This window comes from Pan troglodytes, chromosome 5, assembly GCF_028858775.2.
Source record: "Pan troglodytes isolate AG18354 chromosome 5, NHGRI_mPanTro3-v2.0_pri, whole genome shotgun sequence".
In the NCBI taxonomy this organism is placed as follows: Eukaryota; Metazoa; Chordata; class Mammalia; order Primates; family Hominidae; genus Pan; species Pan troglodytes.
Window position 1 is genome coordinate 9958502 of NC_072403.2, and position 26022 is coordinate 9984523.

The 26022-nt window shown below is 40.4% G+C and overlaps 1 protein-coding gene across 39 annotated transcripts in view; it reads left to right on the top strand.

Annotated features, from left to right (window-relative positions):
* The first annotated feature begins 14450 nt into the window (after positions 1-14450).
* PRP4K (pre-mRNA processing factor kinase PRP4K) overlaps positions 14451-26022 on the top strand; it is a 43311-nt gene continuing 31739 nt past the window's right edge. For all 39 annotated transcript variants that reach the window (XR_010157505.1, XR_008548771.1, XR_008548770.1 and 36 more), the window contains exons 1-2: positions 14451-14583; positions 24690-25886. Coding sequence is in view for 2 of the 39 variants with exons in the window: in XM_054686589.1 (XP_054542564.1) it covers positions 14543-14583; positions 24690-25886 (1238 nt within the window). In the remaining 37 variants the exon portion in view is untranslated. The remainder of the gene's footprint in view (positions 14584-24689; positions 25887-26022) is intronic.

Below are 26022 nucleotides of genomic sequence, written 5' to 3' on the forward strand. Positions count from 1 at the left end.
TGCCCTATCAGATATAAAGACTTACTGTGAAGCTGTGGTAATTAAGGCATAATAAAACAAATTGGACAAATTAACTGAATTAAATAGGAAACTACAACAGACCCACACATTTATGGGACTTTGGCTATGCCAGAAGAAACACATGATATTGATGGGAAAATTAGGAACTATTCAATAAGTGGAGGTGGAAAAAATGATTATGCATGTAGTTAAAGGTGAAAATTAGAGTTCTGTATCATACAAGATATAAGATCCAAATCCAAATGTATTAAAAACTATAATGTCAAAAACAAAACTTAAGTTCTCTTAGTAGAAAGCACACATGAAAACATTTTAGACTAATGGAAGAATTTTAAAAATTTAAACAATACAAAAAAAGCACTAACTATAAAATACAAATGATATACATTGACTTTTAAAATTAAAAAATTTTTGGCCGGGCGTGGTGGCTCACGCCCGTAATCTCAGCACTTTGGGAGGCCATGGGGGCGGATCACAAGGTCAGGAGTTTGAGACCAGCCTGGCGAACATGGTGAAATCCCGTCTCTACTAAAAATACAAAAAATTAGCCGGGCATGGTGGCCCATGCCTGTAATCCTAGCTACTCGGGAGGCTGAGGCAGGAGAATTGCTTGAACCCAAGAGGCATAGGTTGCAGTGAGGCAAGATCACGCCATTGCACTCCAGCCTGGGTGACAGAGCAAGGCTCTGTCTCAGGTAAAAAAAAAAAAAAAAAAATTAAAAATTTTTTGTTCATCAAAATGTATTTTCAGGCCAGGCGTGCTGGCTCATGCTTGTAATCCCAACACTTTGCGAGGCCGAGGCGGCTGGATCACCTGAGGTCAGGAGTTTGAGACCACCCTGGCCAACATGGTGAAATCCCATCTCTACTAAAAATACAAAAATTAGCCAGGCATGGTGGCAGGCCTCTGTAATAACAGCTACTCAGGAGGCTGAGGCAGGAGAATTGCCTGAACCTGGGAGGCAGAGGTTGCAGTGAGCCAAAATCACGCCACTGCACTCCAGCCTGGGCAACGTAGCCAGGTTCTGTCTCGGGGGACAGGGAAATAAATTTAACAGTGTATATTTAATTGGTTTGATAAATTGTATGAGCAAATAATTGGTCAGTACATAGATATATATGTTAGTTAACTAAAAATACTAAGTAGTTACAGAAAGTAATGACCTATATTTTCCTTTATGAGACTCTTTTTAATAAGAGTTTAACTTAAATAAATACAATACACCTAAGGCTAGTATAGGGTGGTTTTTCTAGCTCCACCTTTTAACTGTTCTTAGCCTCTTCAGGACACAAATTTTATTTTGTTTATTAAAACCATGTGAAGTGGCATTGTTACTATCCCTTGCCCTCCTTTTTTTAAAAAATTGAGGAAGAAACTGAGGCTCAGAAAGACTGAGTAGTCTTTCTAGACCACGAAGCTAGTTAAGTTATGGTTCCAGGATTTAAAGCCTGACAACTGACCCCTGGATCAACATTTAATCACTAGGCTATCACTGTGATGTGAGATAATCTATGTACTAAAAAGCCATGTCAGACCATATAAAAGACAGGCTAGACAGTAAGTAAACTTGTAACCATGCCCTCTGCTTGCCCTTACTCTGAGAAGATTTCTATTAAGTTTGCAATATGAGGCAATCTCTGCTATGACTTCATGATAAGGAAAAAATCATGCTGGTCCTTTGCTGCCCTCTTATGGAAGATACACAAAAAATTCCCAGCCAATAACTGCAGTCTAACTTTGCCATAACTAAACTATTTCAGGTGTACCTAGCTTTACATGACAGATAAGATTCTAGAACAATGCAACTGGTACATAAGAGGTACTCAGTGAACGTGCAGAACTGAAATGAAAACTTTCTGTCTCTTTGATATGCACTAAGCGCTTGATCTTATAAAAATCCTATGATAAATTATTTAAATGACAAATCACCCTCCAATTTAATTGTTGTGGTATACAGATTTGTATATATCATATTTATTTAATATTATAAAATGTTATCATGTGGCCAATTTATTCACAATAAAGGTATGAATAAAATAATAATCTAAAAATGTCAGTTTAATCACTTGTTTCAAGCAACTTTGTCTCTTTTTAAGGCCAGAATCTAACAAATAATCTAAGTGAATGGTTTGAGTTTCTTCTAATTTCTTGCTCTTTATTTAATCTCTGTTTGTTGTGACCATGATTTCTCTTAGGAGAGACTAAGTGTCTTGAACTCTGAGATGGGCCTAAACAATTCAAAACAAAATCTATGAAGAGCATTGCTCGAAGTTTTAATGTAGGGAAATAGTTCTCTCCCTAGCCATTTCGGTTTTGACAAGGCTGTGAACGATTAAACACTAAAACCGATAATCTTATGAAGGCAAAACAGTGAGTGATTTTTGCAACTAAACAGCAATGAAAATTATTTCGCTAAGTTATGGATGGTCTTACATGGATGAGCTTATGCAAGAGCACTTCTCCAGGCTCTCTACTAGAATGGAGTGTTTAGATCCTTAGAATTAGACTTCACCTGGCTCTCTTCACCAGTACAAAAGGCTACATACCTCACTGAGATGTGTGATGTATATCATTCCTAAATATTGGGTAGCTATTACAGTTTTTTTTTAAAAAAGTATCAAAAAATATTGCCTAGATGTAGCTTTATCACAGAACATGCTAATTTTTCAAAGGCTTTCCTAATTCATGTCTTCCTCCCTATTTTCAATATTACACTAGTTCAGGCTCTTACAATTTTACGTTCATCCATCAAACACTGTATGTCTTGAGCACCTACTATTATGTGTAAGCACTGTGTTAGCAGGCAGGCCAGAGTGATAAACAAAAGAGACATGGTCTGATCTCATATAGTTTATAGTCTAATAAGAAAACAAACAAACAGGCTGGGTGTGGTGGTTCACGCCTGTAATCTCAGCACCTCGGGAGGCCGAGACAGGCGGATCACCTGAGGTCAGGAGTTTGCGACCAGCCTGACCAACATGGAAAAACCCTGTCTCTACTAAAAATACAAAATTAGCCAGGATGGTGGCACATGCCTGTAATCCCAGCTACTCAGGAGGCTGAGGCAGAAGAATTGCTTGAACCTGGGAGGTGGAGGTTGTGGTGAGCCGAGATTGCACCATTGCACTCCAGCCTGGTGACAGAGTGAAACTGCATCTCAAAAAAACAAACAAACAAACAAAACACACAGAAAAAAAGAGAAACTGACACCAAACAAACAGGCAAATAAATATACTGACAAACAAACAGTCCAACAAGGTTTTATCAGGGAAAATAATAGGATACTTTAAGAAAGTTATAGAAAAAACAGGTCCTAATTTATCTAGGAACCAGGGGGAAAGCTGTTACTTAGATAAGGGGTATCTGTGAGACGGACATTTAAGCCAACACTTGAAAAATAAGTCATGGTGATCAAGAGGAAGAGTGAGAACAGAGAAATCCAGGCAGTAGAAATATCAAAAACCCTAAGCTTTAATGTAGGAAAAAGCATGGCATGTTTTAGGATTAACACGAGGGCCAGTGTGGCTAAAAGATTAAACTGAAAAATAGGCAAGGTTTAAATTATCAAGGCTTTACAGGCCACATTAAGAAGTTTGACTTTTATTTGATTTTTATTCCAAGTAATACAGTACATACATATAATTTCCCAGTAAGTATTTTGGAAATTATTTTATTCATGATTTGGAAAATACAATCCTAAGAACAGATCTGCATGATAGAAAGATAATATGTATTCTAGAATTCTGAATCCTTTTTTAAAAATTATTATTTTTATGTATTTATTTTTGAGACAGGTCTCACTCTGTCACCCAGGCTGGGGTGCAGTGGCGCAATGACAGCTCACTGCAACCTTGAACTCCTGGTCTCAAGTGATCCTCCCACTTCAGCCTCCTGAGTAGCTGGGACTATAGGCATGCCGCACCATGCCCGAATTCTGAATCCTTTACTGGAAACCTCACCTTTCCTCCAGTCACAAGGACCCCCCTGGGCTTCAATACTGCACCCGTCCCACTTCCTGACCTGAGGACACACCCAGCAATACCATTTCCTCTCCTACAGTAAGGCTAGCACTTTCTGGGACCCAAACCTAGCCTAGTTATGACACCTAAACACAAACTAAGCCACAACCTACTTATCCAGTCACAGCCAGTACCAAGGAGCCCTGGACTCTTTCTAATTCTTCCTATGTCAATGGCTGACCAAAGACCAATTGCATTGAAGAAGTTTTATAATATATGATTTACTAATTAAGGCATAACAAAGAAGAATAAACAACCTGTTTTTGAAAGCAAATTCTAAAAGTGAAATTTGCAACTATATGGATATTGTTAGCAAAAATATGTCTATGCTACATTTGTCCCATTTTAAAAAATGAATATGCATTTATTTAGAAAATATCTCCTAAATACATACCATATCCTAGACATATTTTCAAAATGCAGAAGCACACAGTAGAAACTAAAGTTATTTTTCATTAAAAAGTGCAATTTATATTAGCAAATAATGGGTTTATTGATATTTTAATTAATACAAATTTTTACATTTGTCTATGTTAATAGATTACAACAAGTATTAGCAGGTATTACCTTCATAAATAAAAGCTCTTCAATCATTTTTAAGGCCATAAAGGGGTCCTCAGACCAAAATGTTTGAGAACCACTGTCACTGGTTCAGGAAGAGACTAAAAAGAGGAAAGAAAGTTAGGAAGATGGTTTTGTAGGCATGAATGCCTGTTTTAGTATACCTATAGAGGGAATGAATCACATTTGAGACAATATGAATTAAGGACATTAACATCCCTAAATATTAATAGCTAAAGATTTGTGGTATCTCTCTTATTATATATTCAAAATAAAACAACATTAAGCCACAGAATAAATGTGATGAAATCCAACATATCTCTGAGATTTTCTGATTTCAATGATCTTTTTGAAATATCAAACAATACAACCTTCCATCCACACCATACATTTTTAGATTCTCTTGTTTTGATGATACCCAAAACATGTGCTCATTGTAAATACTAGGCAAACAGGCTCCTTGCTACTCTAAGTGACTTCCATTAACCAGTACCAGCATCCCATGGGAACTTGCTGGAATTGCAAAAGGGAAGACCTCACCCCAGACCTACTAAATCAGAATCCACATTTTAGCAAGATTCCCTAGATGATTTTTACATGCAGTGGACTTTGAGAAACACTGGGCTAACTAATATAGATGCTTAGGAATTCGTTATTGATAAATGTTAGATCCATAGAAAAGAAGAAATTTCAAAGGACTTACAGGATGGATGGTGATGATAACGTTATGAAATGACCCTTTGATACTGTATTCAATTCTCTGGCACATGAAATTGATATTTTATTTGTGATACACATAGTAAAACAAATATATATTCTCTAGCTTTCACAGAATGTATAAAACATAGTCAACAGATTTCCAGGATCTGTGTAATGAATTTTTAGAATCCACGCTTATGTTATTATGCTAACAATTCATGAGAGAACCTTTGCTTCCTGCTATATGGAACAGCAGGAACCAGACTTAACCTGCTTAGTAACTAGAAAACTAGACAAAATATAAAACCAACTGTGTCAGATGCTGGACAACAGATAGCACAGCACTATGATCCCTAGGAGCAGAGAAGCAAATGAAGAGAGCCCTAAAACTACTACAGCTTTTGGCCTGAATGCCATCACAAACTGCAGAAGAGGGAAGAGAATTTCAAGTAGATCACAGTAGTGCAGATAAATTGAGGTATTTAGAGGCTAGTCTTCTGAGAGTCTGAAGTAGCTGAAAGTTGCAGGGCAGGGGCCTGGAGAGGTGGGAGACAGACAGAAAAAAATGTGAACAGGGGTGTGATTTTACATGAGGCTGCACAAAGAGGAATTATGTGACTATGAGCTGGATGGTTCCAGTATTGCACATACAACTGAATGTGACAAGGACAGACAAGGATGCCCACACTTATCACTTACATTCAACATAGTACTAGAAATCCTAGCCACAGAAATTAGGCAAGGAAAAGAAATAAGAGGCATCCAAATCAGAAAGGAAGAAGTAAAATTGTCTCTGCAGGTGACATGATCCTATATACAGAAAACCCTAAATATGCCACTAAAAACTGTTAGAATGAATAAACGAATCCAGTAAAGTTTCAGGATACAAAATCAACATACAAAAATCAATTACACTTCACTAACAGTGAAGTATCCAAGAAAGAAATTAAGAAAGCAATCCCATTTACAATAGCATCAAAAGGAATAAAATACTTAGGAATAAGTTTTACCAAGGAGGGGAAAGACGTGTATGCTAAAAGCTACAATACATAATGAAAGAACTGGAGATGACACAAATAAATGGAAAGCTATCCCATGTTCAGGATCAGAAGAATCATTATTGTCAAAATGTCTGCAATACACAAAGTAGTCTACAGATTCAACGCAATCTCTAGCAAAACTCCAGTGACATTTTTCACAGAAAAAAAAAAAAATTCCTAACATCCATACAGAACCCAAAAGACCCAGAATATCTAAAACGATCTTGAGCAAGAAGAACAAAGCTGGTGGCATCACACTTCTTTATTTCAAATTATATTACAGACCTACAGTAATCAAAACTGTATGGTACTGGCATACAAGGAGACATATAGACCAATGGAACAGAATAGGAATCCCAGAAATAAATCCACGTTTATGTGGCCAACTAATCATCAACGAAGGTGTCAAAAGTACACAATAAAGAAAGGATAGTCTCTTTAACAAATGGTGTTGAAAAAGCTAGATAACCACATGCCAAGAAATGAAATTGGGCCCTTATCTTACCCCATCCACAAAAGTCAATTCAAAATGGTTAAAAGAGGCCAGGCGCAGTGGCTCTTGCCTGTAATCCTAGTCCTTTGAGAGGCTGAGGCGGGTGGATCACTTGAGGTCAGGAGTTCAAGACCAGCCTGGTGAAACCTCATTTCTATTAAAAATACAAAAATAAGCCAGGCACAGTGGCACATGCCTATAATCCCACCTACTCGGGAGGCTGAGGCAGGAGAATCGCTTGAACCCAGGAGGTGGAGGTTGCAGTGAGTCAAGATCATACACCACTGCACTCCAGCCTGGGCAACAGAGGGAGACTCTGTCTCAAAAAAAAAAAAAAAAAGTGAAAAGACTTAAATGTAAGACATGAAACTGTAAAACTAGAAGAAAACAGTGGAAAAGCTCCATGACATTAGTCTTGGCAATAATTTTGTTTCTTTGTTTTGTAAATGACACCAAAAGCACAGGCAACAAAAGCAAAAATAAGCAAATGGAACTAAACCAAACAAAAAACCTTCTGCACAGCAAAGGAAACAACAAAATGAAAAGGCAATCCACGGAATGCGAGAAAATACTGAAAAACCTTTTATCTAACAAGCGGTTAATATCCAAAATATACAAGGAATTCATACAAAGAACTCATGCCTGTAATCCCAGCACTTTTGGGAGGCCAGAGCTGGAGGATCACTTGAGGCCAGGAGTTAGAGACCAGCCTGAGCAACACAGTGAGACTCTGTCTCTATAAAAAATTTAAAAATTAGCTGGGTGTGGTGATGTGTGCTTATAGAGTAATATAGTTACTCAGGAGGCTGAGGTGCAGAAAATACAAAAATTAGCCAGGCCTGGTGGCATGTGCCTGTAGTCCCAGCTACTCAGGAGGTTGAGGTGGAAGGATCACTTTGAGTCCAGGAGTTTGACGCTACAGTGAGATATATTCATGACACGGCACTCCAGCAGCCTGGGCAACAGAGCAAGACCCTGTTACCCCTCCAAAAAAAAAAGAAAAAAGAAAAAGAAAAAAAAATTACTCCAGATGGTAACGAATCCACAAGAAAAAGAAACAAACTACCTGAAATGATAAATAAGGTTACTATAACAAAAGCTACAAATATATATTTGCTTTCCTTTGTTCATTTTCTTTAAATGATGTAAAAGTAATAATTGTAGTAATGTATTGTTGAGTTTGTAACAACTATAACATGTACAACAACAAAACCACAAAAAAACAGGGACATGGAATAAAACTATATTGGAGTAAGGTTTCTATATCTCACTGCAATTGAGTTAGTATAAATCCGAAGCTGATTCTAATAAGTTAAGCTAATTGTACGGTAAGCCCTAGAGCACCACTACGGTCTCTAAAAAAAACTTAAAACAGTGTAAGAAATCCACTCAAGAAATTAAAATGCTACATTAGAAGATATTCACTTGATCCAAAACAAAGCAGTAAAGGAGAGACAGGAAAAGAAAAAGACAAGACATAAGGAAAACAAAAATAAGATGGCACACATAAATCCAACTATATCAATAACATTAAATGTGAATGATTAAACAATTGGATCAAAAGGCAGAAATTATCAGATTAAAAAAAAAAAAGATCCGGCCAGGCACAGTGGCTCATGCCTGTAATCCCAGCACTTTGGGAGGCCGAGGCAGGTGGATCACAAGGTCAGGAGTTCGAGACCAGCCTGGCCAACATGGTGAAACCCCGTCTCTACTAAAAATACAAAAATTAGCTGGGCGTGGTGGCGGGCCCCTGTAATCCCAGTTACTGGGGAGGCTGAGGTGGGAGAATCGTCTGAACCCGGGAGGTGGAGGTTGCAGTGAGCCCAGATCACGCCATTGTACTCCAGCCAAGGAGGCAGGGCGAGACTCTGTCTCAAAACAAAAAACAAACAAACAAACAAAAAACAAACCAAGATCCAACTATATGTCTACAGGAGACACATTTTAGATTCAATGATACAAAGCATGTAAATAGTAATCACGTGAGAACTGAAATAGCTACATTAATATCAGACAAAACAGACTTTAAAACAATGTTACTAGAGAAAAAGAGAAACATTTTTAATGATAAAAGGATAAACCCACAAGGAAGATGTAACAATTTACAAGGATAGATGCACCTAGTAACAGAATATATGTAGCAAAAACTGACAGAAATGAAGGGACAAATTGATACCTCAAGAACAGAAGATTAAGTCTTTCATACTCCTGTTCCAACTAGTTAGACTCCACAACAGGTAACATGACTGAAACAGAACTCTATTTAGTTTCCCCCCACTTTCAGTCTCTATCTTGCTAAGTAGCAACTGTATCTGTTTAACTGCCCAAACCAAAATTCTTTAAGTCACTTTCTCTTGAATTCCACATCCCATCAATCAGTGAATCCTATAACTTCTCCCTTCAAAATATATCCAGAACCCAATCATTTTTCCCTACTTACACCCTGATCGAAACTAACACCATCTCTCACAGAGATTACTTAAATACTCTCCTAATTGGATTGCATCTTCCTCCCCTGGTCCCTTGCAGTCTATCTCCATATGGCAGCCAAATGAGCCTTCTAAAACAAATCAGGTCACTCCTCAACCCTGAACTTACTCTGTCCAGTAAACTTTTTTTCAAAATAATTATTTTTATTTTTATTTTATAGAGATAGGGTCTCCCTATGTTGCCCAGGCTGGCTCGAACTCCTGGGCTTAAGGGATCTTTCCACTTCAGCCTCCCAAAGTGACACAATTACAGGCCTGAGCCACTATGCCCAACCTGTCCAGTACACTTTCAGTGAAATCTGAATCCTACAAACTCCCTTTCCTGCATTACTTCCTACTCCCTTAATCACCCCACTCTCATCGCACTGGCCTCTGCCATTTTCAGCAAGTTACTAAGCCCAATTTATAATATAATTCTATTTTTAAAAAACACTACAGGCCCAGCACGGTGGCTCATGCCTGTAATCTCAGCACTTTGGGAGGCTGAGGCGAGTGGATCACGAGGTCAGGAGTTCGAGACCAGCCTGGCCAAGATGATGAAACCCCGTCTCTACTAAAAATATAAAAATTAGCCGGGCGCAGCGGCGGGCGCCTGTAATCCCAGCTACTCGGGAGGCTGAGGCAGGAGAATTGCTTGAACCCGTGAGGCGGAGGTTGCAGAGAGCCGAGGTCGCACCATTGCACCCTAGCCTGGGCAACAGAGCAAGACTCCGTTTCAAAAAATAAAAATAAAATAAAATAAAATAAAACCACTACATACATATGCATAAAAAAGGATTGCCCAAAATGTGACTATTCACCTATGGTTAGCAGGATTACAAATTTTAATTTTTAAAAATTTTTTCCTATTGTGAAAAATTATTTCTAATTCATGTGTTACTTATAATAAAGTATATGAAAAGCTGTGTATCAAACACACAATATATTGTATAAAATATATGAAAAGCTGTGTATCAAACCCCATACCCCTACTGTGGTTAATAGTATTTAAGTATATTCAAAATCTGGAAATAAATCATACATGTCACCAAAAAACCACAACAAAAGAAAATTTGCCTACAGTAATACAGCATTTACTAACAATACATGCTGCAGGCACTTTCACTCATTATTTCATCTTACTCTCATAATAATTCTATGCAATCAGAACCATTATCCCCATGTTACTGTGTAAAATGAGGCTCAAAAAAGTTAAACTCTTTGAAATTGCACAGTAAGTTGTGAAGCCCAGGTCTGCCTGACTTGAATGCTCACGTTCTAAATACTAATCTAGCTACTGCCTCATCACATAGTAGTTACAAGCAACAGTGCAAAGTTGAAATAACCTAGACATACAATAACAAAGGAAAAAGAGTGTAGTTATAAAAATGCTTACTGAAACTAGAATTATGTATGTAAAAATTGGGGGACATGTTACATGAAAGAGCAAACTATCATATTCTATACGTGAGTACAAGAAAATTTAACATTTCATATGGAAAAAAGCCAAAATAAACCAATATATTCAAGTTGGTTCAGTGTGGGTAATGGAACTCTGGGTGATTTTCATTGTTTTGCTTTGTTATCCTTTGGTTTGCACCAAAATTGCTTCAATACTAACAACAAAAACAACAAAAACAAATTACGTTCTCATAAACTTTGTTTTGTAACAAAGGAAAATTCTGCCCAGTGTTCCAAACACCTCAAAGTTCCAAGTCCAGGTCTAAACCAGAGTCGTTAAGTATTCTCTGAAAAGCGATCTACTCTTAATTGACATCTGGAGACTCTACATGGACCAATGGCTTCCTCCACAGGATGTTATGATCTTTATTTTGCTTGTAGCCTACGGAAGAATGAGCCTATTAAGAGCTTATTGAGATTGATGATTTGCACAGTGTAGCTTGAAAGGTCCAAATTTAATCCGTTTCAACGGGAGGAACAAAATTCAAAACTGTTTTCAAAGTATTTCGAGAATGTGTCCCTTATCTGGAAGTAATACTTAAAACGAAGCAAACAAAGACGGTAAAAGAAAGTCACAAATGCAAGCTCGCGCCCGAAGCCAGCCTCGGGCAGGTACACTTTGGTGTGCTGTGGCGGCGGCAGGGCGCCAAGCGCCGTGGTTTTTACGGTCTCGTCAGCAAGCAGGGCCGACCTCCGCTTTATCGGACAGGACCAACGCAGGATCCGGGGCGCGGCGGCGACAGGGCCCCGAGGCAGATGCCCGAGCTAGAACTCTGGCGCCTACTTACTCCTCGGCCGGCCCGGCTGCTCCGGAAAACGACCTCACAGGAATGGCGGCAAGAGCGCCGCCGCCGGCAGGGGCTGAGGAGAACGAGCCTGGGGCTCCGGGCCCAGAGATGAGACGCTCTGGCTGGGAAGCAAGGAGCATCGGCACCGACGGATAGAGGCCGGTGGCCCTCAGCTGGAGCAGGCGGCTTCGGGGCGGGGACATAAGGGACCAAGGCCCACCGCAGGCCTCAGATCCTCCCACGCCTCCCCGCTGCTACCCAACGATGACGCAAGTACGCATGCGCCTCCCCAGCTGCCGCTGGGAAGAGCGCGCCCCCCAGGGCCCCGCCCCCTCCAAGGATTTCCGGGGAGGCGGGTTCCACTGCTGACTTACCGGTTTTACTCCTCTGCTCAAAAGGCGCCTGCCCGGGGCCGCTTTCCGTTGCAAAGGTTCCTGAATCTGGGGAGGAAGAGCAGCAAGATTGAAATATTGGGCATACGTTTGTTGCTTCATAAACGTTTGCTGAATGAATAAACTGATACGCCGATGTTTGCTTTAATTGTAACTCCCCCTGCCGAAGGTCCCAGTCTTTGAAAACTACAACAGCAACATAGTTTTGGGCGTGTCCTTGACAAATCTGTTTCATTTCCCAGGTAGTACCGTGCAAGTGAACTTGGTGAGAATTTTTTCAAGGAAATTTTTGCCAGCATCGATTTTTGAAACTTAGTTTTTACCATGCTCTTTAAAAAAATAAAGACTTGGTTTGTTCAAATACCAACTTTAGTCACAATCTGGCTTCAGCACCTATTGTTCGGGCCCCATATATCCTTCCCCACACTTAGGATGCTTCATCTCCACATAAAGCATAACTGCAAAATACACAGGGCAGAAGGAGACCTGGGAGATAATACTATGGTTGCAGAAATTAAGACCAGCCTGAGCTCTCGACAACAAGAAAGAGACACAGCGAAAACAAGGCATTCATTTATAATAGGCTCTTGCAAGCAAGGAAAAATAAGGCATTTTCTGATTCGAACGTAGTGCTCTATTACCCCTACTCAACAAACATTTGAATGCCAAAGAGCTGTGAGGGTGGATGCTCAACAAGCAGATGCTAAGCGAGGTTATATTTTTGTAGGAAGCAGCCTGATAAGAAAAGAGCAGATTTTCGAGTCAGATTTTAGTTCAAAAATCAGCTTGGTACTTGGGAACTCAATCATAAGCAAATTACCTTACCTCTTAGTATCGGTTTGTTCATGTGTAAAACGTGTTAATAGTACCTGACCCAATCTTCTGCCTTCAAGTATATCACTCTATTTCCAAGATGAGATCTCTCACAGTTCTACTACATACACCGTTAATTTTAACATTATTTTAAAATAGTTTACTAAGTTTATTTCGTTTATTTATTTGAGACGGCGTTTCTGCTTTTGTTGCCCAGGCTGGAGTGCAATGGCGCGATCTCGGCCTCCCGGGTTCAAGCGATTCTCTTGCCTCAGCCTCCCGAGTAGCTGAGACTACAGGCGCCACCACGCCGGCTAATTTTTTGTATTTTTAGCAGAGACGGAGTTTCGCTATGTTGGCCAGGCTGGACTCGAACTCTTGAGTTCAGGCAATCCGCCCGCCTCGGCCTCCCAAAGTGCTAGAGGATTGCAGGCGTGAGCCACCGCGCCTGGCCCTAACATTTCAAAACGTTTGGAATTCAGGCAACAAGAGACGTTTTGTAAGAACATTTAAAACCCTTCTCCCCTGGAAATCAAGAGATATGTATGGAGTCTGGAGATTCCGAACTCAATTTTCTAGGACAAAGGCAAACTCAGATGATTACAAGAATGAAAGTGATCGTCACGCTGCTTCCAGGTTCCAAAGTATGGATAATTTTTTTTTTTTTTTTTTTTTTTTGAGATGGAATCTTGCTCTGTCGCCCAGGCTGGAGTGCAGTGGCGTGATCTGAGTGCAAACTCCGCCTCTCGGGTTCAAGCGATTCTCCTGCCTCAGCCTCCGGAGTAGCTGGGATTATAGGCGCGCGCCACCACGCCCGGCTAATTTTTTGTATTTTTAATACAGACGGGGTTTCACCATGTTGGCCAGGCTGGTCTCCAAATCCTGGCCTCAGGTGATCCGCCCGCCTCGGCCTCCCAAGGTGCTGGGATTACAGGGGTGAGCCACAGCGCCAGGCCGAGAAATATTTTTTTTAAAGAGGAATTAAAGAACCTAATTGGTTTTGAGAGTTCTCCAAGAGCCAGTAAATGTTTTCCCCACAATATTCCATTCTACCCCATTACTGTAGAGTCGTTATAGAAGAAAACAAAATCACATAACGCAACTTGGGCCAAAAAACATTACACGTTCCAATTACGGAAATAACGAACTGAATCGTGTCACCCTTGAACTATGTAAAAGTTGAAAAGATGTTCAGTGTTAAATGTAGTAACAGTTCCATATTAAAAGATATTTACGTTCGAGTTTACAGTATTTAAAAATGCCTTTCTACACACTTTCCCGGGAAGTTAATGCCACTTCAGTTGAGCTATCTAGCGAGATGGTTAAGCATTTACTGTGTCTCTAACACCGACCAGGGGAAAAATCATCAATTCGTTTGCCCGAGTTTAAGAGAATTTTCAACCAACTTCTAATCTCCACAGCCAATCACTTCTTGGAACCGCACACCCGATGCCGACATCCCTCTCTTGTTGGCTCCCCTCGTTAGCGGGATTCAATAACTAAACGTCCATTTCTAGCATTGACTGAAGAGCTCAAGCTTGACACTCGACCTCAATCCTTAGCAGCACCGCCCACTATGCTCCCGGAAGCTGCGACACTACGCCCTGCGCTAGTCCCGGGACGTGGGGTTTTATATCCGGATTCTTAGCGCGGACTCAGAACCCAGCTCTTCCCTACGCGGTCGGCACATGCGCGGCAGCTCTTTTCCTTCTTCCTCCACTTCCCCTACCCTCCACCGTCCGGGAGCCGCCGCCACCGCCGCCGAGGAGTCAGGAAGTTCAAGATGGCCGCCGCGGAGACCCAGTCGCTACGGGAGCAGCCAGAGTAAGTAATCTCTGTGAGTGGGCCAGAGGCTGGAGCCCGGGGACTGCCGAGTGGGAGCTGCACGGGCTGGCGGGAAAGTTCGGGCCTAACGGCGAGAGTCAAACTTTGCTTTTTCCGGCGCGATTCGTTGTGGGGTGGGAGGCATGGGGAGCAGGCGGCCTTCGAGCTTCCTTCTCCCAGAGGCCGCGGCTGCTGGGGTGAAGGCGGCCGCGGCCTGCCGCGCGTCGTTGCCCCGGGAGGCGTAGGCGCGAGCGGCCTCTACAGGTCCGGTGCGCGTGGCGGCTGCCGCGGCAGTGAGGTCGCGCTTTCCTATTCCTCTCTTGGGGACCCATCTGAGCTCCCTGGCCGCAGCTCTTAGCGGCATCGGTGTTGGGGACACGAGGGTCAGTGGCAGCAGGCGGGCCAAGCCCGAAGTCTTTTCTTCCTCATGCGGTACCCCCAGTCGTCCTTTTACTGGTGTCAGTTTAGGACCTGAAAGCAGAGAGCGGAGGTGCTGGGGTCACACTCTCTGGCCATCCCAGAGCTAGTCTGTGGCTAGCGGGATACTTGATCTCGTCACCTTGTACTCTTTAGTCCAGCAGTCACCCAGTATTGTTTTGTTTTGTTTTGAGTGCCTACCGGCAGCTTTTTTACCAACTTGCAAACTTAAGGCAAAGTAAGATAGAGTCTTTGGTTTTGAGGCCTGGCATTTTTTTTTTTTTTTTTTTTTTGGCCTGAGTTTATAACCCTTCTTTAGGAGGACAAGTGGAAGGAGTAGTGGGAATTGCTAGCTACTGCCAAACCACTTTATGTCTATAATTAAGCTAATATTAAGAATCCATGCGGCCAAATGAAAAATGAAAAAAAAAAAATACGAGTGTATGCTGCAAAGGTTAACCATTGGTTAACTTAAAGCAGTATTTTGCTGTTCATGTCTATGTTAGGAAAACTCAAACAAGAACCTTAACAGAGAGAATGGATTTTACGGCAATGTTCCTATAGCGACCGTTTTTTTTTTTTTTTTTTTTTTTGCATCTGCACTGTCTGATCTGTTTCCAGCCATCTTAGAAAGAGGTATAGTCTCCCAGCAACTTGTGACTGAGCGATAGAAGAAATCTTTGCCACCAGACAACCTGACACTTAATTGCTGTGCATCCAGTTTTGGGCTCCTCAATCATCTGCATTACTCAGCTAGGCAGAGAAACGGAATTTTTAATTAAGGGCTTTTCAAAACTGCTGTATTATTTTTACAATTTGACTTAGCAGAGAACAAATGGATTCTGAAGTTTTAAATTAGCTTTAACCTCTTACTGTTTCTCACCAAGTTCATTGTGTGGCACAGTTACAGTGTTTATGCCAGTACCGTGCAGATCTCATGCTATGTGGTTACATTTTCTACTAATCTGAAAAGTTCTGTAATATTATGTCCATTTATTTGGTTTTAGGGATGTTTCAGATTCATTTCCAGGAGTGGGTCAGCCATAGTTTATTCACATACTGTATTCAAATAATATTAGACTTAATAATTTCAAAAATACATATTTAGGCCTCTGCTGTATGAGTAACAGAGATAATCTTTAATTTCCCTTCCCCACAGAGCACTTGGTGTAAATGTGATATTTGGTCTGTATATGTCTCACTTTCAGTAGTTTGAAAGTATTTAACAAAGAAGATAACCATTTGGTATGAAAGCAAACTATGCCTGGTGCTCATAGTGAGTCCCTGAATATAGTGTCTACAACAGTTCTTTAGAGAACACTGAGTAGTTTACAGTTATATAGAATCTATTCAAAACAGAAAATTTAGAAAGAATAAATATAAGAAGCAGCTTTTAAGCTCCCTGAAGGCTTTAATTCTTTTAACAACCCTAGGGAGGTAGATACTTTTATTTTCCTTATTTTAGAGATGATGAAACTGAAACACAGAGAAATTAAGTAGCTTGCTCAAGGTCACACTCAGTGGCACACCCATTTAAACTCAGGCAGTCTGGTTCTAAAGCCCTGCTGCTAACTATTGTACTGTCTGGCCTCCCACTATACAATGTGGCTTCTTTTTAAATTGCTTTTCAAGTAGGAAATTATTTTTGTTTTTTCCCACTGTCCCAGAAAGATACATTTTTTGATGTGACATGTCTAATTTATTGAGAACTAATTTCTCAAACCTGATTTGGCAAAGCGGAGACCAGAGGGAATGTTTTAAGACTAGTTGGTCTTTTGGACCCATTCTGATTTTTATAGCTACATTAATTCTTTTTATTCATTTTATTTATTTATTTTTGAAACACGAGCTCTTGTCACCCAGACTGGAGTACAGTAACATTATCATGGCTCACTGTAGCCTCAGCCTCAAATGATCCTCCTACTCCAGCCTCCGGAGTAGCTGGGACCACAGGCATATGACACCACGCCCAGCTAATTTTTTTTTTTTTGAGACGGAGTCTCACTTTTTCTCCAGGCTAGATTGCAGTGGTGCGATCTTGGCTCACTGAAACCTTGGACTCCCTGGTTCAAGCAATTCTCCTGCCTCAGCCTCCCGAGTAGCTGGGATTACAGGCACGTACCACCACGCCCAGCTAATTTTTGTATTTTTAGTAGAGACGGGGTTTCACCTTGTTGGCCAGGATGGTCCCGATCTCCTGACCTCTTGATCCGCCCACCTCAGACTCCCAAAGTTCTGGGATTACAGGCGTGAGCTACCGTGCCGGGCCATGCCTAGCTAATTTTTAAATATTTTTGTAGAGGCAGAGTCTTCCCATGTTGCCCAGGCTGTTCTTGAACTACTGGGCTCAAGTGCTGCAGGTGCTAGGGAGTCTGAGGCAGGAGGATCATTTGAGCCTAGGAGTTTGAATCTAGCCCAGGCAACATAGTGAGACCCAGTTTCTTAAAAAATATATACATTTTAACTTGTCAGAGAAATAGGCTTAATTACTTTCCTGGTAAATAGCAGTGGCATTCACTTTGCTCACCACTAAAAAAATTTTTAAAGAATTGTCTAGCTTAAAAACAGCTTTATTCATACACAAATTTAAATCAGTCAGTTCTCTGTGTCTCTGTATATTTTGAATGCCTACCAAATAAATTCACTAAGACTATTGTTTGGAAAAAAATGTGAAAGGAGAAGTTAAAATAACACTGGTGGTTGGTGATTGGTGACTATTTTATTTTTTTGAGACCGAGTCTCTGTTGCCCAGGCTGGAGTGCAGTAGCGCAATCTTGGCTCACTGCAACCTCTGCGTCCCAGGTTCAAGTGATTCTCCTGTCTCTATCTCCCGAGTAGCTGGGATTACAGGCATGCACCACCATGCTGTGCTAATTTTTGTATTTTTAGTAGAGACGGGATTTCACCATATTGGCCAGGCTGGTCTCAAACTCCTGACCTCAGGTGATCCGCCAGTCTCAGCCTCCCAAAATGTTGGGATTACAGTCATAAACCACTGCACCTGACCGTGACTATGTTATTTTAAAGGCGTTCCACGATTTTCATTCATTGTGCTGGATGCCTCAAGACTTGGGTTTTTTAAAAGGTAAAACTTAACAAAACAAATAAATACTGTTAAGCAACCCCATGTTGTCTGTACTTCTCATCCACCTTTGCTTCCAAATAATGTGATCTGAAGAATGTTATCCAATACTCAATAGGTTCTCAATAAATATTTTGTGATAAACCTGTTCTGACCAGGTTGGTATACACATCCACTTGGCTAAATGTGGGATATTAAATTGTAAAATGTTAATGTTAAAGCGTAAATGTATATAAATGAAATGTATATGGCCTGTATTTATTGTCAGTATAAACTATCCAAGAGGACCATTAGGTTTCTTAACAAGAAACCTTTTTCTTGAGCTTTAGAAGCAAGTCGTTGATGATAAAGCTAATTTAGCTGTTTTAGCACAAGCCTGTTGTATGTAATACATTATGCCATTGACTCAACGTTTCACGGTTTCCAGATTGACCTGGTCAGACTTTAGTTGTCATTTGTGACATTTGCATTGAGAGATGAGCTGAGACTGGTAAAGATCCATTGTATGCCTAGCCCCTGTATAAGAAAATGCTATAATTAAGGTTAACCTAATTGTACCGAGCTGGTAGCATTTTTAGCAGGAACCTACTCATTATTTCTTGAGATAATACTCATTAATTTACAATGGAAACTAGTCACTCATGGGAATGACCCTTCTACAGTGATACTGGTCATCATGATGTATTTCTAATTCCCAGAAGCTCTAGGAGCTAGATTTTCTTTTGATAGAAGTTGATTCCTCTGTGGGTAAACTCTTAACAATTTTTAATGAAACTCCTAAGATTTTTGTAAATTGTTAGCATTAGAAAAGATAAGGTTCAAAAAACTGATTTTCCTTTGGGAGGGGTTGATGAAATGTAAGTAATTTTGAATATCACGCAGTCAGAAAATAGGTGTGTGCCTACTATGTGTGTGCACTGTGTGAGGCACTGGAGATAAAACTGAGCAAAGCAAAAATCTTAACTTTCAAGTTCTAAGAGTCTATATTTACACTATCTATTGATAGTGTAAATCAGCTTTAGACAACTTTTATATGCTTTTTGTTTGTTTGTTTTTGAGACAGAGTTTTGCTCTTTTTGCGCAGGCTGGAGTGCAATGGTGTGATCTCAGCTCACCACAACCTCCGCCTCCTGGGTTCAAGCAATTCTCCTGCCTCAGCCTCCCGAGTAGCTGGGATTACAGGCATGCGCCACCACGCCCGGCTAATTTTTTTGTATTTTTAGTAGAGATGGGGTTTCTCCATGTTGGTTAGGCTGGTCTTGAACTTCTGACCTCAGGTGATCCACCCGCCTCAGCCTCCCAAAGTGCTAGGATTACAGGTGTGAGCCACTGTGCCCAGCCTTTTTTTTTTTTTTTTTTTTTGGAGACAGAGTCTTGTTCTGCCACCCAGGCTAGAGTGCAATGGCGCAATCTTGGGTCACTGCAGCCTTCGCCTCCCAGGTTCAAGCACTTCTCCTGCCTCAGCCTCCGGAGTAGCTGGGATTACAGGCATCCGCCATTATGCCCGGCTAGTTTTTTGTATTTTTGTAGAGACAGGGTTTCACCATGTTGGCCAGGCTGGTCTTGAACTCCTGACCTCAAGTGATCTGCCTGCTTGGGCCTCCCAAAGTGCTGGGTTTACAGGTGTGAGCCACCGTGCCCGGCCTTATGTTATTCTATGTATATAATTAACACAAACAATACTTACTGAGCACCTGCTATAGATTAGATAATCTAGGCCCTTAGAGATAGAGCAGTGAACTGAAATGAAAATTCTGCTCATATAGTGCTTACATTATGATAGGGAGAGACAAACAAGAATTACATTAGTGGTAACAATTGCTTTGGAGAAAAATGTTAAGCACAGAAGGAGAATATGTGTGCAGTGGAGTGGTTTTGCATTTAAAATGGATTGATCAGGAAAACTTGTTTGAGAAAGTGACGTTTAAGCAAAGACAAGGTAGGCCAAGGTAGCCAGGAATGCATGTATCTGGGGAAAGCATTCCTGGCAGGAGAAACAGGTCCCACGTACCTGAGATGTGAGTATGCCTATTCAAGGAACATGGTGTGGCTGGAGCAGGGTGACCGTGGGAGAAGAGTGTTAGGTTTAGAGTGTGGGGGATGTTGGGGCTGTAAGTATAGGACCTTTTGCTCTGAATAAGGTAGAAAGCAGTAAAGTTTCACAAAGAGTAGTGACATAATCTGACTTCTAAAGCATCTTAATCAAATGGAAGATCTTTTGATTGACTTGAAATAACAGCCTTCTCACTGGTTTGTTGTATGTGTGACCTTAGGCAAGTCCCTTGAAACTCAAAATTCTCAACTCAAATGGAGAGACATTTCTTGAACACTTAGTGTGACAGCCTTTTATACTATGAACTCATTTAATTTTCATAAGCCTATGATTTGTCAGTACTATTTCCCCATTTTTTACAGTTGAGGAAACCGAGGCACAGAAGAGCAACTTGCCTAAGGTCACAATAGCTTTGTCATGTTGGAGGCAGCATTTAAACCAGGTAGTTTGACTCCAGAATCTATGCTCTTTGATGCTGTTCCTAAAAATAACATTCTTATTAGCAGCCCTCTCAGCTCCACAGGATTTTTGTGAATAAATATATTTATCTAGCATCTATACAATAATAATAGCTTATTTGGCGGGGGGGTGGGGGTTGGTCCGTGCTAGGCACTGTCATAAGAATTTAACATCTGTTCACTGTGTAAACTTCATAACACCTTTTCAGGTAGGTACTATTATTTTCTCCATCATGTAGATGAAATGCCTGAGGATCACTTGCCAAGACCACACAACTAGTAAGTAATGGAACTGGAATTTGAACCCAGGCAGTCTGGCTCCAGAGACTGCTTAACCACTCAGCTGTCCTTTGTCTTGAGGACAGTCTTGAGTTAAAACTCAAAACTTTAGGTAATTCTGAATTTGAGCTTAGTGACTAGAATTTTGTACTTTGGGCACTTCGATTTTATATGCCTAAAGATCATTCTCAATCTTTAAAGACTCTCCTACCTTCATAACTTGAATTAGCCTAAATTTTTCTCAGACTTTTCCCCCTGTAAGTCAAGGTTCAGGAAAAAAAAGACCTTCTGGATTATGGGATGGGAGATTTCTGGGGACAAAGGATGAGAATATAGCCTATATAAAGAACAAAGTTGAAATGTCTTGGAATCTTTTTACTGAAATCTATGTGACTTCTTTCCCTTCCATAATAAAACAATGATGGTGTTTTTTTGTGTGTGTGTTTGAGATAGGGTCTTCCTTTGTTGCCCAGGCTGGAGTGCAGTGTGTGATCATGACTCACTGCAGCCTTTAACTCCTGGGCTCAAGTGATCCCCTCCTGGGTTCAAGTGATCCTACCTCAGCCTTTTGAGTAACTGGGACTACAAGCACATGCTGCCATACCCAGTTAATTTAAATTTTTTTGTAGAGATAGGATCTCACCATGGTCCCCAGGCTGGCCTTGAACTCCGGGGCTCAAGGAATCCTCCCACTTCAGCCTCCCAAAGTGTGGGCTTACAAGTGTGAACCACTGCACATGGCCTGGTGGTGTTTTTATAATACCAAGATACTGCACTTTTTCCAAGTCTTTGAAAAAAATTAATGATCCAGCGAACACTACTGTATTTGTCATGTGTCTTCTCATGCTCCATTAGAGAGAAGTCAACCCAAATTAAAACCTGACTTTCACCAGAGGACGTAGCTTCTTCTGCACATCTCTTAAATACCTTTTCCTGCCAGAAATGGAAGTTGGCAATGTGACATCCAAAAATCAAAGTTCTTTGAGTATGGTACCCTGTAGTGGCTATGTGTTTTTCACTCCCCCTCATTGTTGTCAACTAATTAGTAACCTCTCAGTCATACCGCCATTCTCTCTCCCCCACCCCTTCTCCCAGCAAGTTTATTTAAGACTGTGAGACCTGGCTAGACAACCTACTTTTGCAGTTCCTGGGCCTCTGTGACTCCAGTGAACCTTTAATTCTCTCTCAACTACCCACTCCTGGAATCATATATTATCTTGTTATCTCCTGGAATTGGTCTACTTGGAATCTTTTTTTTTTTTTTTTTTTTTTTAATGAGATGGAGAATTCTCTCTGTTGCCCAGGCTGGAGTGCAGTGGTGTGATCATAGGTCATTGCAGCTGCAAACTCCTGGGCTCAAGTGATCTTCCACCTCAGCCTCCTGAGTAGCTGGGACTACAGGTGTGCACCACCATGCCTGGCTCCACTTGGAATCTTTACCTCAGTGTCTTTCACAACACTGATTGACTTGAAGTTTGCTATATATAACTGCCTTTTGTCACCTTATTTCTCTATTTGAAATGCCCCTTTTGCCCTTTTTGTTAATTCCTTACTCATTCTCTAGGGCAGTGTTACTCAATTTTTTTTTTTTTAAGACAGGGTCTTGCTCTGTCACCCAGGCTGGAGTGCAGTGGCCCCATCATGGCTCATTGCAGCCTTGACCTCCCAGGCTCAAGTAATCCTCCCACCTCAGCCTCCTGAATAGCTAATTTTTTTTTTTTTTTTTTTTTTTTTTTTTGGTAAAGATGAGGTCTCACCTAGGTAATTTTTTTATTTTTAGTAAAGATGAGGTCTCACTGTGTTGCCCAGGCTTGTCTCAAACTCCTGGGTTCAAGTGATCCTCCTGCCTTGGCCTTCCATGGTGCTGGGATTACAGATGTGAGCCATTGTGCCTGGGCCAACCTTTATTTTTTTAATCCCTGTCCTTTCTCAGTAAACGTTTCTTCTTTCCTCCTAACGTCCCTGCTTAACAAATTGGTTTCTTTCTGTGATCTACAAAACACTGTCCCTGACCGTTCTCGAAATGAGTTTAGGTGATCCTTCAGTGTTCCCATAATGCCCCTATTTGTGTCTTCATCATTGCACTTCTCCAGTATTTTATGGTTATGTCATGTGACTTAGTTTTCCACCAGACATTAATTTCTTTGAAGGAGGCAGATACTGGTTTTGTAATCTGTTTTCTTTCTTTTTTTTTTTTTTTTTTTTTTTTTTTTGGTTTTGAGACTGCGTCGCACTGTGTCACCCAGGCTGGAGTGCAATGGCGCAATCTCGGCTCACTGCAGCCTCCGCCTCCCAGGTTCAAGAGATTCTCCTGCCTCAGCCTCCCGAGTAACTGGGATTATAGGCATGTGCCACTACATCTGGCTAATTTTTGTATTTTTAGTAGAGAGGGGGTTTCCCCATGTTAGTCAGGCTGGTCTTGAACTCCTGACCTCAGGTGATCCGCCCACCTTGGCCTCCCAAAGTGCTGGGATTACAGACGTGAGCCACCGTGCCTGGCTTGTACATCTGTTTTCCCGCCACGTGGCTTAATGCTTACCCATGGTTGGTGAGTTTTTTTAAAATGTTAAAGAGATTGTGAGTAGACGGATGAATTCTTAGGTTGGAAGGATAAACTTACTAAAAGTATAGGAATATATAATATGAAGACCTGACAAAATAATCCATAGCTTCCTCCGAAAATAGTATGATGGCCTGAATCTAGATAATTTAAGGCCACTTTTGGTCTGATATTCTAGGATGATGGTTTATTATAGAGTAACTTTTAAAGAGAAAGTTAAATAATGCTTTTGAACCGGTATCTAACCTGGGATTATTAAACACCAAGGGCTTGATAAAATAATTTAGAATCATAAACTTTTTAACTCAGCATAAGCCAAACATTTAAGCACAGAATCCCCCACTTTATTTATTTATTTCCATAGCATCTGTTAATGTGAATGTATTTTGGGAAACTGAGTTCTCATTTGAAATTCAGAGAGATTAAATCACTTGCTGAATGAATATTGGGCTGTACTATATTAAATTACTGATATTAGACTTGTTGACTTACAAAAGGCCCTTCCATGTGGTTCAGCCTAATGTCGTATGATAGCTTACTACAAGCCTAGAGTCCTAACTTCTGGTTTAGTTCACTTTGAAGATTTAACTTTTGAGGATGTGTATATACTATCACCATCATCAGTATCAGCTACCAATGCACATTGATTGAGTGCTTATTTTGGGTATAGCTCAGTATTGGCTCTAGAGTTTTGTTTTGTTTTGCTTTGTTTTTAAGGTATAAGATGAAATCTGCTCAAAACAAGTGACCTGCTGGATTTACTGTAGAGACACCAAGTTTTATGAATTTCAAGTGGAGAAGGAGATTAGTCTTCCAGTGTATGTTAATAGTTAGTAGGTCTTATTAAAAAAGAAAACGGGCCCTTTGGTTGTTAATGTATGAGAAATGTTGGTTTAAAAATTAAGTTACTGAGTGGCTTCCTGTACTAAATCAATGTTAATGAGGTTTTGCTGTGCCTGGTTTGCTTTTCCCTTTTTCTCTAACCTGTAATTTTTAAGCTCACTCCATTGGGGATTTCCTCTAATACTTTTGGTGAGTTCAACCATTAGAAACACAATAAAGTTGTATCACTATCCAACTCAGTTCTTGCCGTAGACCTTCTTTGAAATAAAATGTCTGAAGCTGTTCTGAAAAAATTTTAGTGACTGACTTCATGTATTACATTGAGATGTATTTTCTCATTACTGTTATTTTCTTATGGCTCTTTGAATACTTGATAAATGATATGATTTTAAAGTGTGTTTGATATATTTATAGGATGGAAGATGCTAATTCTGAAAAGAGTATAAATGAAGAAAATGGAGAAGTATCAGAAGACCAGTCTCAAAATAAGCACAGTCGTCACAAAAAAAAGAAGCATAAACACAGAAGTAAACATAAGAAACATAAACATTCCTCAGAAGAAGACAAGGATAAAAAACATAAACATAAGCATAAACATAAGAAACACAAAAGAAAAGAGGTTATTGATGCTTCTGATAAAGAGGGTATGTCTCCAGCAAAAAGAACTAAACTTGATGATTTAGCTTTGCTAGAAGACTTGGAAAAACAGAGAGCCTTGATTAAGGCCGAACTTGATAATGAGTTAATGGAAGGAAAGGTCCAGTCTGGTATGGGGCTCATTTTGCAAGGTTATGAGTCTGGCTCTGAAGAAGAGGGGGAGATTCATGAAAAGGCAAGAAATGGAAATAGGTCTAGTACTAGATCTTCAAGTACAAAGGGGAAACTTGAACTTGTGGACAATAAAATTACTACAAAAAAACGAAGTAAAAGCAGATCCAAAGAACGGACTAGACATAGGTCTGATAAAAAGAAAAGTAAGGGGGGTATTGAAATCGTTAAAGAGAAAACAACTAGGAGCAAGTCAAAGGAGAGGAAAAAATCTAAAAGCCCATCCAAAAGAAGTAAGTCTCAAGATCAAGCAAGGAAATCAAAATCCCCTACCCTTAGAAGGCGATCTCAAGAGAAAATTGGTAAGGCCAGATCTCCTACTGATGATAAGGTTAAAATTGAAGATAAAAGTAAATCAAAAGATAGGAAAAAATCCCCAATTATAAATGAAAGTAGAAGTCGCGATCGAGGTAAAAAATCCAGATCCCCAGTTGATTTAAGAGGTAAATCCAAAGACAGAAGGTCACGGTCCAAAGAGAGAAAATCAAAACGGTCTGAAACTGATAAAGAAAAGAAGCCAATTAAATCTCCCTCTAAAGATGCTTCATCTGGGAAAGAAAATAGGTCACCCAGCAGAAGACCTGGTCGTAGTCCTAAAAGAAGAAGTTTGTCTCCAAAACCACGTGATAAATCAAGAAGAAGCAGGTCTCCACTTTTGAATGATAGAAGATCTAAGCAGAGCAAATCCCCCTCGCGGACACTGTCACCTGGGAGAAGAGCCAAGAGCCGATCCTTAGAAAGAAAACGACGAGAACCAGAGAGGAGACGACTTTCTTCTCCAAGGTAACTTGTGTACAAAATGTTAAAGCTTTTTGCCAGTGCATGAGATTTTAAACGGAAAACTAGAACTTGTGGACCATTAAAAATGAAGTAGTAAGTAAAAATAAAAATAAATGAAGTAGTAATGAGTTTCATAATT